This window comes from Eleutherodactylus coqui, chromosome 13, assembly GCF_035609145.1.
Source record: "Eleutherodactylus coqui strain aEleCoq1 chromosome 13, aEleCoq1.hap1, whole genome shotgun sequence".
Classification (NCBI taxonomy): Eukaryota; Metazoa; Chordata; class Amphibia; order Anura; family Eleutherodactylidae; genus Eleutherodactylus; species Eleutherodactylus coqui.
The window spans coordinates 118,621,842-118,634,967 of NC_089849.1; the positions used below are offsets into that span (position 1 = coordinate 118,621,842).

Below are 13,126 nucleotides of genomic sequence, written 5' to 3' on the forward strand. Positions count from 1 at the left end.
TTTTCAAAATCGGCTGTCTGCAGAGCATTGCGCCCTGCAGTAATAGTCCAGGGACAGAAGTGGTGGTTAGGCAGGGAGAGTGTTAGGAGTGAGTGTAGGCTTCAAGAACCCCAACGGTCCTTCTTAGGGCCACATTTAACCGTGTGCAGTACTGTGCAGGCTGCTGTTAGCAGTGTTGCATTTTTTTTTTTTCAAAATCGGCTGTGCAGAGCATTGCGCCCTGCAGTAATACTACAGGGAGAGAATTGTGTAGGCAGGGCCAGAAGACATATATTATTGATTGAATATAGTCAGTGGGCCTTTTCTTTTAAAAAAAAGGGAAAAATTCTATGTGCCCTGCCTCTGTCAGTCCTCAGCGTTCTGTGTACGTGTGTGGTGGGTGGAGATAGTAAAAAATTCATACGCAGCCAGCTACGTTTAACAGCAGGCTTGCGCCAATTTATTTCCTGCCTTCCTGGGAAAAATCACCGCTCTGCTGCACTTCATATAACTGCATTTCTGTGGAACAGATTTCTTATCTGATTGAATATAGTCAGTGGGCCTTTTCTTTTAAAAAAAAGGGAAAAATTCTATGTGCCCTGCCTCTGTCAGTCCTCAGCGTTCTGTGTACGTGTGTGGTGGGTGGAGATAGTAAAAAATTCATACGCAGCCAGTTACGTTTAACAGCAGGCTTGCGCCAATTTATTTCCTGCCTTCCTGGGAAAAATCACCGCTCTGCTGCACTTCATATAACTGCATTTCTGTGGAACAGATTTCTTATCTGATTGAATATAGTCAGTGGGCCTTTTCTTTTAAAAAAAAGGGAAAAATTCTATGTGCCCTGCCTCTGTCAGTCCTCAGCGTTCTGTGTGCGTGTGTGGTGGGTGGAGATAGTAAAAAATTCATACGCAGCCAGCTACGTTTAACAGCAGGCTTGCGCCAATTTATTTCCTGCCTTCCTGGGAAAAATCACCGCTCTGCTGCACTTCATATAACTGCATTTCTGTGGAACAGATTTCTTATCTGATTGAATATAGTCAGTGGGCCGGCCTTCCCTTTAAAAAAAGGGAACAATTCTATTTGTCCTGCAGGCTTGCGCCAATTTATTTCCTGCCTGGGAAATCACTGGTAATACAGCATGCTGAGGGGTAGGGGTAGGCCTAGAGGACGTGGACGTGGCCGAGGACGCGTAGGCCCAAGTGAGGGTGTGGGCACAGGCCTAGCTCCTGATCCAGGTGTATCGCAGCCGACTGCTGCGCGATTAGGAGAGAGGCACGTTTCTGGCGTCCCCACATTCATCGCCCAATTAATGGGTCCACGCGGGAGACCTTTATTAGAAAATGAGCAGTGTGAGCAGGTCCTGTCGTGGATGGCAGAAAGTGCTTCGAGCAAGCTATCATCCACCCACAGTTCTGCGCCGTCCAGTGCTGCAAATCCGAATCTTCTGGCTGCTGCTCCTCCTTCCTCCCAGCCTCCTCACTCCACTACAATGACACATGCTCAGGAGCGGGAAGACTCCCAGGAACTGTTCTCGGGCCCCTGCTCAGATTGGGCAGCAGTGGTTCCTCTCCCACCAGAGGAGTTTATCGTCACTGATGCCCAACCATTGGAAAGTTCCCGGGGTCCGGGGGATGAGGCTGGGGACTTCCGGCAACTGTCTCAAGACCTTTCAGTGGGTGAGGAGGACGATGACGATGAGACACAGTTGTCTATCGGTGAGGTAGTAGTAAGGGCAGTAAGTCCGAGGGAGGAGCACACAGAGGATTCGGAGGAAGAGCAGCAGGACGATGAGGTGACTGACCCCACCTGGTTTGCAACGCCTACTCAGGACAGGTCTTCAGAGGGGGAGGCAAGGGCAGCAGCAGGGCAGGTTGCAAGAGGCAGTGCGGTGGCCAGGGGTAGAGGCAGGGCCAGACCGAATAATCCACCAACTGTTTCCCAAAGCGCACCCTTGCGCCATGCCACCCTGCAGAGGCCAAGGTGCTCTAAGGTCTGGCAGTTTTTCACAGAGACGCCTGACGACCGACGAACAGTGGTGTGCAACCTGTGTCACGCCAAGATCAGCCGGGGAGCCACCACCAACAGCCTCACCACCACCAGCATGCGCAGACATATGATGGCCAAGCACCCCACAAGGTGGGACGAAGGCCGTTCACCGCCTCCGGTTTGCACCGCTGCCTCTCCCCCTGTGCCCCAACCTGCCACTGAGATCCAACCCCGCTCTGAGGACACAGGCACTACCGTCTTCTGGCCTGCACCCACACCCTCACCTCCGCTGTCCTCGGCCCAATCCACCAATGTCTCGCACCGCACCGTCCAGCCGTCGCTAGCGCAAGTGTTTGAGCACAAGCGCAAGTACGCCGCCACGCACCCGCACGCTCAAGCGTTAACTGTCCACATAGCCAAATTTATCAGCCTTGAGATGCTGCCGTATAGGGTTGTGGAAACGGAGTCCTTCAAAAGTATGATGGCGGCGGCGGCCCCGCGCTACTCAGTTCCCAGTCGCCACTACTTTTCCCGATGTGCCGTCCCAGCCCTGCATGACCACGTCTCCCGCAACATTGTACGCGCCCTCACCAACGCGGTTACTGCCAAGGTCCACTTAACAACGGACACGTGGACAAGCACAGGCGGGCAGGGCCACTACATCTCCCTGACGGCACATTGGGTGAATTTAGTGGAGGCTGGGACAGAGTCAGAGCCTGGGACCGCTCACGTCCTACCCACCCCCAGAATTGCGGGCCCCAGCTCGGTGGTGGTATCTGCGGCGGTGTATGCTTCCTCCACTAAACCACCCTCCTCCTCCAACGCAACCTCTGTCTCGCAATCAAGATGTGTCAGCAGCAGCAGCGCGTCGCCAGCAGTCGGTGTCGCGCGTCGTGGCAGCACAGCGGTGGGCAAGCGTCAGCAGGCCGTGCTGAAACTACTCAGCTTAGGAGATAAGAGGCACACGGCCCACGAACTGCTGCAGGGTCTGACAGAGCAGACCGACCGCTGGCTTGCGCCGCTGAGCCTCCAACCGGGCATGGTCGTGTGTGACAACGGCCGTAACCTGGTGGCGGCTCTGCAGCTCGGCAGCCTCACGCACGTGCCATGCCTGGCCCACGTCTTTAATTTGGTGGTTCAGCGCTTTCTGAAAAGCTACCCACGCTTGTCAGACCTGCTCGTAAAGGTGTGCCGGCTCTGCGCACATTTCCGCAAGTCCCACACGGACGCAGCCACCCTGCGGACCCTGCAACATCGGTTTAATCTGCCAGTGCACCGACTGCTGTGCGACGTGCCCACACGGTGGAACTCTACGCTCCACATGTTGGCCAGGCTCTATGAGCAGCGTAGAGCTATAGTGGAATACCAACTCTAACATGGGCGGCGCAGTGGGAGTCAGCCTCCTCAATTATTTTCAGAAGAGTGGGCCTGGTTGGCAGACATCTGCCAGGTCCTTCGAAACTTTGAGCAGTCTACCCAGGTGGTGAGCGGCGATGCTGCAATCATTAGCGTCACCATTCCTCTGCTATGCATCTTGAGAAGTTCCCTGCAAAGCATAAAGGCAGCCGCTTTGCGCTCAGAAACAGAGCCGAGGGAAGACAGTATGTCGCTGGATAGTCAGAGCACCCTCCTGTCTATATCTCAGCGCGTGGAGGAGGAGGAGGAGGGGGAGGAGCCTGAGGAGGAAGAGACAGCTGGGCCCACTGCAGAGGGTGCCCATGCAGCTTGCCTCTCATCCATTCAGCGTGTATGGCCTGAGGAGGAGGAGGATACTCAAAGTGATCGTCCTAGTGAGGACAGCCATATGTTTCGTCCAGGTACCCTGGCACACATAGCACGTTCAGGAGGAGGAGGAGGAGCATGAGGAGGATGAGGAGGAGGGGGAAGAGACAGCTTGGCCCACTGCTGACGGTACCCATGCTGCTTGCCTGTCATCATTTCAGCGTGTATGGCCTGAGGAGGAGGAGGAGGAGGAGGAGGAGGAGGATCCTGAAAGTGATCTTCCTAGTGAAGACAGCCATGTGTTGCGTACAGGTACCCTGGCACACATGGCTGACTTCATGTTAGGATGCCTTTCTCGTGACCCTCGCGTTGCACGCATTCTGGCCACTACGGATTACTGGGTGTACACACTGCTCGACCCACGGTATAAGGAGAACCCTTCCACTCTCATTCCCGAAGAGGAAAGGGGTTCGAGAGTGTTGCTATACCACAGGACCCTGGCGGACAAACTGATGGTAAAATTCCCATACGACACCGCTAGTGGCAGAAGGCGCACTTCCGAGGGACAGGTAGCAGGGGAGGTGCGGAGATCGAGCAGCATGTACAGCACAGGCAATACAACAGTCTTTAAGGCCCTGGACAGCTTTATGGCTCCCCAGCAAGACTGTGTCACCGCTCCCCAGTCAAGGCTGAGTCAGCGGGAGCACTGTAAAAGGATGGTGAGGGAGTACGTAGCCGATCGCACGACCGTCCTCCGTGACGCCTCTGCCCCCTACAACTACTGGGTGTCGAAGCTGGACACGTGGCCTGAACTCGCGCTGTATGCCCTGGAGATGCTTGCTTGTCCTGCGGCTAGCGTCCTGTCAGAGAGGGTGTTTAGTGCGGCTGGGGGAATCATCACAGATAAGCGTACCCGCCTGTCAACCGACAGTGCCGACAGGCTTACACTCATCAAGATGAACAAAGCCTGGATTTCCCCAGACTTCTCTTCTCCACCAGCGGACAGCAGCGATACCTAAGCAATACGTAGGCTGCACCCGCGGATGGAAGCATCGTTCTCTCTCACCATCCAAAACGGGGACATTTCTGCTTCATCAATCTGTGTATAATATTCCTCCTCCTCCTCCTCCTCCTGCTCCTCCTCCTGAAACCTCACGTAATGACGCCGAACGGGCAATTTTTCTTAGGGCCACAAGGCTCACTCATATAATTTTTCTTAAAATTTTTTATACGTTTCAATGCTCTTAAAAGCGTTGAAACTTTAACTTGAACCTATTTTTCGTTAAACTGGGCTGCCTCCAGGCCTAGTTACCACTTAAGCCACATTAACCAAAGCGATTAATGGGTTTCACCTGCCCTCTTGGTTGGCCAGGGCCAATTTTTCTGATGTACATTAGTACTGTTGATACAGCAATTTTTGTGGGCCCTCGCCTACAGTGTAATCAAATGAATTTTTAGCCCACCTGCATTACAGCTGACGTTACATCCGCTGTATTGGGCAATGCAATGGGATATTTTTATGTACCGCCGGTGGGTTCCAGGGAGCCACCCATGCTGTGGGTCCACAGGGAATTATAAATGCATCTGTTTCCACTTCTAAAGAACCCCAGTCAGACTGGGGCATGCAGTGTGGGCCGAAGCCCACCTGCATTAAGCACGACATTACTACCTCAGCTGTGTTGGGCAATGCAATGGGATATTTTTATGTACCGCCGGTGGCTTCCTGGCACCCACCCATGCTGTGGGTCCACAGGGAATTATAAATGCATCTGTTTCCACTTCTAAAGAACCCCAGTCTGACTGGGGCATGCAGTGTGGGCCGAAGCCCACCTGCATTAAGCACGACATTACAACCTCAGCTGTGTTGGGCAATGCAATGGGATATCTTTATGTACCGCCGGTGGCTTCCTGGCACCCAACCATGCTGTGGGTCCACAGGGAATTATAAATGCATCTGTTTCCACTTCTAAAGAACCCCAGTCTGACTGGGGCATGCAGTGTGGGCCGAAGCCCACCTGTATTAAGCACGACATTACTACCTCAGCTGTGTTGGGCAATGCAATGGGATATTTTTATGTACCGCCGGTGGGTTCCAGGGAGCCACCCATGCTGTCGGTCCACAGGGACTTCACAATAGGGAGTTGTACCTGCCTGTGTCTATGAATTAAAAACCGCGGTCTGACTGGGGCATGCAGACACCTTGACAGAATGAATAGTGTGTGGCACATAGGTTCCCCATTGCTATGCCCACGTGTGCAGCTCCTGATGGCGGTGGCACAGGATTATATTTCTCATTGCTTCTGTACAGCATTGTGGGCTATCACCCCGCCCCTTTTAAAGAGGGTCGCTGCCTAGCCGTGCCAACCCTCTGCAGTGTGTGCCTGCGGTTCCTCCTCATGGCAGACGCACTTATAAATAGACATGAGGGTGGTGTGGCATGAGGGCAGCTGAAGGCTGCGCAGGGACACTTTGGTGTGCGCTGTGGACACTGGGTCGTGCGGGGGGGGTTGGGCAGCATGTAACCCAGGAGAAGTGGCAGTGGAGTGTCATGCAGGCAGTGATTGTGCTTTGTTGGAGGTAGTGTGGTGCTTAGCTAAGGTATGCATTGCTAATGAGGGCTTTTCAGAAGTAAAAGTTGTTGGGAGGGGGGGGGGGCCCGACTCTTGCCGGTATTGTGGCTTAATAGTGGGACCTGTGAACTTGAGATGCAGCCCAACATGTAGCCCCTCGCCTGCCCTATCCGTTGCTGTGTCGTTCCCATCACTTTCTTGAATTGCCCAGATTTTCACACATGAAAACCTTAGCGAGCATCGGCGAAATACAAAAATGCTCGGGTCGCCCATTGACTTCAATTGGGTTCGTTATTCGAAACGAACCCTCGAGCATCGCGATAATTTCATCCCGAGTAACGAGCACCCGAGCATTTTGGTGCTTGCTCATCTCTACTTACTATCCCAGGTCACTTCCATCCAGCCTTGAGCTCCTTTGTATTTCTTGAGTCTTTCATATTCTGACTTTTGGGCATGTTTCTTCCACTGCAAAACAGGTATCTTTTCCAAAAACATATCTTGGAATTCTTTACTCCGGAGCTTATCTCTGGTGCCATTTGGACATTTCTATGGAGATATGAAGAACACATTGACCATATCTAGAGGTTTTCCAAAGTTTCTTCAAAGTTTTGGTTAGTTGAAAAATATAGAATCCACACTCATGTAAGGACCTACTATTCTGTCACTGGTTTCTTAGACCGGGCTCACACGAACTGGTCAGATTCCATGCATGGGAAGCCCACAGCAAATTCCAGCTGTGAGTCTGGCCTGTGACCCTGCGTACATCCATTAACTGTACTGCGGATAACCATGGAGGCTGCCAGTTGGTCATGTGTAGTACAGTTTGGTTTTTTTGCTGCTTTGTTTGTATTTCTTGCGCCTTCGCTTGGCAATGACGCGGGTACCTGTATTTCATATGCAATGTTAATTGCGTGTAGGCTGCAGGTTTGACGCCTCCATTAGCTTCAATGAAGGCCATCTGCGTGGATTCCACAGCAAAATTGAGCATGCTGCGAGCATTTTAAATTAAGGGAGTGATCTAGTTTAGATAAGTTATTTTCATATATCCTAGAGAAGGTCCCTTGCTCGGGATCCACATGTTTTGGCTGGTGTTGAGATCAATTATCAAGACTGTTTCTCTCTATGGAGGACCTGATCGTCACACATCTGCATCAGAAGTTCTATTCCTTTATGAAATTAACTGTCGTATTGCAGCGGAACTTGATAAATATTAAGAATGCTAGCACTGGGCTAATAAGCCTGTCTTCAAGGGTACGGAGGTGTAAATGAGTACTAATCACTGACAAATAAGAAAACGCATCAATAGTTTGCTGATAGTTTTCAGAGTTAAAAAAAGAATGAAAATTGACTACAAAAATGATACATTTTACATTGGATAACTTTATGACCAATGTTTTTCAGAGGTGTAGCTGGGTTTTAAATATTAAGTGGTCATGTAGACAAGCAGGTGCCCCCACAGGAACACAGGGCCTAGTATTCAAGAGCATATTATCATGAAGACAGGTTCTACAACTGCCAAGGGTTTTATGGGGCACTTTGAGAGTGGAAGAGGTCTACTGAGGATGGGTCTTTGACCATGGTGGTTGTGAACCTACATACTCGCCCTCTTTTTCAGAAAGAATTGTCAACCCTAAACAATTATTAGCCTTTTCGGTGCCAGAATGAGGAAAAAAATAACAGCACAAGCCATCAATTGGAAAAAAACAAAAGAATGGCAGGCACCAGACATATAACGATGCACTAAGCAACAAGTAGGGTGCTACATGCATGGCAATTATCTAACGAGTAGCGCCAAAAAAAATAAGACAATAAATTGTGTACTCTCATAAAAGTAATGTAAAATATTATTAACAGAGAAACGAACACATGGCAATAAAAAAAAATACATGAGTTACGGCAAAACAAAAGTAGAGGGCAACTACCAGGCACAGCCTATGGGGAGTTTAATCATGAATAAACCACCTCCAGCTATCAAACAGGAGAGAAGGTAGCAACAGGGACATCTTATCTCTCCTGTCCATCCCAACTCGGTACCATGATTCGTCCCCTCCTGCACCACCCTGGTCTTATTTGTATGCTAATTTCTTCAACCATGGCAGATCCTTTACCAACACTAATGGGCAGTGAACAGCTGAAATCTAAGTTCACACAATGGAAACATAATTTATAACATTGACGTTTCGAAATGTATTTGCTTACAGAATTTACATGCGTCTCATCGGTTGCATACTTGTTCCCCAAGTAATCAAAGGTTGTGGATACTTGACTCATTTTGGTGGGCTGTGTTATGGATTTGGGAGTTGATGCTTTCTGGGGTTTCGCCCCATACGGTAACATCACTGAGTCATTCAGTGGCTTGATGGGCAAATTTTGAAGTTTAGGCATAATTTTTATAGTTTGTCTGGTGTCCATAGATGACTCCTTCAAATTTTCAATTGGTTTTGGTACAATTGGTGTGGCGGTGACTTTTGGTTGTAGAGGTTTTGTAGAAGGTTGTGACAATGTCCCTGGTCGTTCAACTGTTTCTTCGGATCCGCTGTTTTCTATGATGTAAACTATGGAGCTGTAAAAGATGATGACAGTGAGGTCAGAAAGGTTAAGTTGTCTCCAGATGCCTGAAAACCATAGTTGGGTGAAATATAAATAGAAATGCTAAAACATGACTTTTAATAAATATGCATTAAAAATGAGATCCATATGTCTTACAGGCAGAACCTGCCAAAATTACATAGCTAGAGAAGTCAAAACATCTAGTAAGAAAATAACAGGACCAATAGGAATAATAGGACAAGGAATAATGGAAATGTCCTACTGATGTGTGTGATGGGGGTCACCATGTATACTTCCAAGGATGATATTATCAATATCCTCACATGGAGACATCAAAATGCTATTCCATAAATTCTAGTCATTCATAAAAAGGGACATAATAATAATAATTTTTATTTATATAGAGCCAACATAAACTGCAACGCTTCCAAAACAGAGGGAATAGAAACAAAACCGGGTTACATGTAGTAATCAGCTGATGGAGACAGTAGAGGTGAGGGGCATCAACAAGCTTACATACCACAGATATTGGGGTGATACAAAAGTTAAAGGGGCTGGAGATGTGCTCAACATGGCGAGGTGGAGAGTGTGGAATGCTATACACATAGACAATGGTCAGGCCATATACTGGCTGAATCAGTATGACTTCAGGGGGTGGTTGGTTATGGCTAGGAGAGATTGCAGTCAGTAGGACAGGGAGCATGTTATCAGGCAGCGTAAACAGGGGTTTGGTTTAGGAGATGTGGTATTTTAGAGCACACCTGAAGTTTTGTGTGTCACGGACTGCCCAGATAGTTTGTGGTAGTGTGTTCCAGAGGACAGGTGCTGCTCTGAAGAAGTCTTGGAGGCGAGAATGAGAGGTTCAAATTGAAGGGACATAAATAGGGAGTACAAGAATACTGACCCTATGAAGCCCTAACTACTGTATGGCCCTGAGTTGTAACATAGCTCCGACCCTGAAATGGGCAACCCCATCCCTATAACAGACCATAGTTGAACAAGTGACTATTCCCTATATGTTTCAATGAACAATTTGGCTCATCAGGGGAGTAACTTTGACAGAAGCCAATGGATAAGTAAATGGGCCATAAGACATGGTTGATGCACTAGACCCCTGTGACTGCTTATGGCAGCGCTTCTGCGTGGTTAATGTAATAAACCCCCCGGTAACTGTATCATAGTGATTATCTTGGCGTGGTGTCTTACACCAACTCATATGGACTCAAGTTTCCTCCTCCAGACTTTGTCGCAGCCAGAGTACTGATGACATCAGCTAACACACCCAGTGTTTGTACAACAAGAGCCAGAGCCTCCTGGATCTATACTGAAACTAAATGGCAATCATCAAATACAAAACTCTATTTTGCTGAATATCATTAAAGGGTTTTCCCATAACTATAAAATTGCTGCATTACCACTTTGTTTTTCCTGGTTGCTGCTGACCAGAACATGTGACTGCTGCAGCCAATCACTGGCTGTAGAAGGTTACTGTTGTTGTCAGTGATTGGCTAATGCAGTCACATGTCCTGGTCAGCAGTAACCAGGAAGGAAAGAGTAGTAATGAAGCAGTTTTAAGTTGTGGGAAAACCCCTTTAAGATGCTCACCAACCCTCCTCCTACATTTGCCCGTTGTCTTATCTACATATTTCAAAGAGCAGACGTGCTTCCTCTTAAAGGGGTTGTCTCGCGAAACCAAGTGGGGTTATACACTTCCGTATGGCCATATTAATGCACTTTGTAATGTACATCGTGCATTAAATATGAGCCATACAGAAGTTATTCCACTTACCTGTTCCGTTGCTAGCGTCCTCGTCTCCATGGTTCCGTCTAAATTCGCTGGCAGCTTGCTTTTTTAGACGCGCTTGCGCAGTCCGGTCTTCTCCTTTCAGCACGAGCCGCTTCAGTGTGCTCGCCGCTACAGCTCTTCTGCGCATGCGCAGACGAGCTGTCACTGCTCGGGAGCGCGCTGGAGCGGCCATTCTGTACCATCCTCTGTTAGAGGAAGGTGCAGAAACTGGAGCTGCCCAGCGGAGAAGCCCAGCCCAGCCCAGCAGCCCCGAGAAGCCGCCCAGGTAAGTGATGGGTCGGGGGGTGATCTTCTCTAACAGGTGAAGGTCCCGGGCCACAGCGCTAGGTTCCGGAGCCCAGCGCTAGGTTCCGGAGCCCAGGTGAAGGCCCCGGAACCTAGCGCTGGGCTCCGGGGCCTAGCGCTGGGCTCCGGAACCTAGCGCTAGGCTCCGGAACCTAGCGCTGGGCTCCGGGGCCTAGCGCTGGGCTCCGGGGCCTTCGTCTGTTGTCAGGGTCTAGCGCTGGGGAGCTGGGAGCGTAGCGCTGGGGAGCCGGGAGCGTAGCGCTGGGGAGCCGGGGGCTAGCGCCGGTTACCTGCTGCCTGGCGGTGGGTGACTGGTCGGTGGCTGCGGGGCGTCTGGTTGCCATGGAGACACAGCTGGCAGCGTCTCGGGAGCGCGCACGTCGGGCTGCAGCAAGCGACGGGAAAAGAGCTGGCGGCCATCTTGGGGAAACTTTTATAAGTTGCTAAAATGCTGGAACGGTAAGTACAAACCAGCTAGAAAAGTCATTTACAGGGGGGCTTAGTAATGTATGCTTAATTAGGGGGACTGGGCAAAAAAAAAAATTCACTGCTTCCTCGAGACATCTCCTTTAAGAATCACCCCTTTGGAGTAACAGTTGATAAAAATCTGAAATCGGATAAACGTTTGTTGTCACACTGCTTAAAAAAACTTTCTGTACTAAAATGTGATCACATTCTATAAAGCCGCTACAACAGAAGCAACCCACTGGGCGCTGACCAGTTAACTATATACTTTGTTTAGGTGGGGGCTGAAAGTGGTTATTGACTATATAATCCCCCACCAACTTTTCTTTTCTATAGGTGGCCCTTGGGGAATCCTCTATTATCATTTTATGCACAATGTTTCTGGTTTTTCCTTCAGGAGCATAAACAAAAAGATTTTCTCCATTCCCAACTCGTTTGCATTGTATCTAAAAGCTTCCCTCTCTGAGAATTTCCAAGCTGTTCTTCTCAAAATCAAGTGTCTCTCTCGGTCTGAAGAATGTCGAGCATGCCTCACTTCGTCAGTTTCTACAATTTGAGCAGCCGCTTGTCGCTTGTGTTGATTCTCAAGTTGGCCATTAATTTGCTCCGGCGTTTCAGCTAGTCGAGTGGTGGCTTGTCGAGTGCATTGATTTTCGAGTCAGGCGTTAGTTTACTACTGTAAGTGCGGCTGTTGTCCTTCTGCCTAAACAGGTACTGCACTTGCTCGGCATCTTATATCTAAAACACAAAATCTCTTTGTTTGTGTCGTATACAAATCCCCAGTTGTGGTCCAATTTGAGTAAAATTTGGCATTTTTTGTTGCCAATAGCAACCAATCATAGCTCAGCTTTCATTTGTTATTCTGCTGAGGTAAAATAAAAACTGTGCCATGATTGGTTGCTATATATTATACCGCTGAGCTAAAATAAAAGCTGTGCTGTGATTGGTTGCTATGGGCGACAGTATTTAATCCTCTTAGTGCTGAGGTAAAATGAAACCTGTGCTGTGATTGGTTGCTATGGGCAACAGTTTCCAATCCTCAGTGCTGAGATAAAATGAAAGCTGCTCAGTGATTAGTTGCTATGGGAAACAGTATTTAATCCTTTTAGTGCTGAGGTAAAATGAAAGCTGCTCTCTCATTGGTTGTTATGGGCACAAAAAAACAGTTTTTTACTGCTTGCTGATTTACTGTTAGACAGTTTTGATAAATGAGGGCCAGTGTTCATAAATTTGCTCCATGCATATGTCTAGGGACATATCATTTCTGCAAACTGTTATCCGCACGGACATCGAAGGCGGAATTAGCAAGGAAAAAATGAGCCAATTAGTAATGGCCGCCATGAGGGTTAAACTGGGGCTAAAAAGCAGCCCTGAAACACACATATTCAATGCTCAGTCTGCCTCTTCTAGTGGAAATTACTTGTTGGAATTAACCAGGAATACTAAATTGAGTCCGTAGAATCCACTGGTGAAAGCATATTTGGGGGTTGCAGCATTAAAATTCAAGCAAAGGCAAAAATATGCAAATAAGGTTGATAAGACAAGAACATTTCTGAATTCTTTTAGCCTATAACCTTCTCGGGTCGAGATTATACTGTGTGCAAAATTTCATGTCAATCGGTTGTATAGTTTGTGCACGATGCTTGAACAAACAAACATATATATTCACAAAGATATACATTCACAAATATATAGAAGATAGAACATGTATGGGACCATCTGGGATGCCAACTTCGACAGGCTATGAGTTTGCATGATCTAG

At 48.6% G+C, this 13,126-nt stretch overlaps 1 protein-coding gene across 1 annotated transcript in view; it reads right to left on the reverse strand.

Moving 5' to 3' along the window:
- The window catches only part of LOC136588648 (alpha-N-acetylgalactosaminide alpha-2,6-sialyltransferase 2-like), an 89,472-nt gene that overhangs the window by 33,369 nt on the left and 42,977 nt on the right, over positions 1-13,126 (reverse strand). Inside the window, exons 2-3 of the mRNA XM_066588031.1 lie at positions 8,457-8,820; positions 6,638-6,803 (exon numbers count right to left, since the gene is read on the reverse strand). Of these exons, the coding sequence (XP_066444128.1) occupies positions 6,638-6,803; positions 8,457-8,820 (530 nt within the window). The remainder of the gene's footprint in view (positions 1-6,637; positions 6,804-8,456; positions 8,821-13,126) is intronic.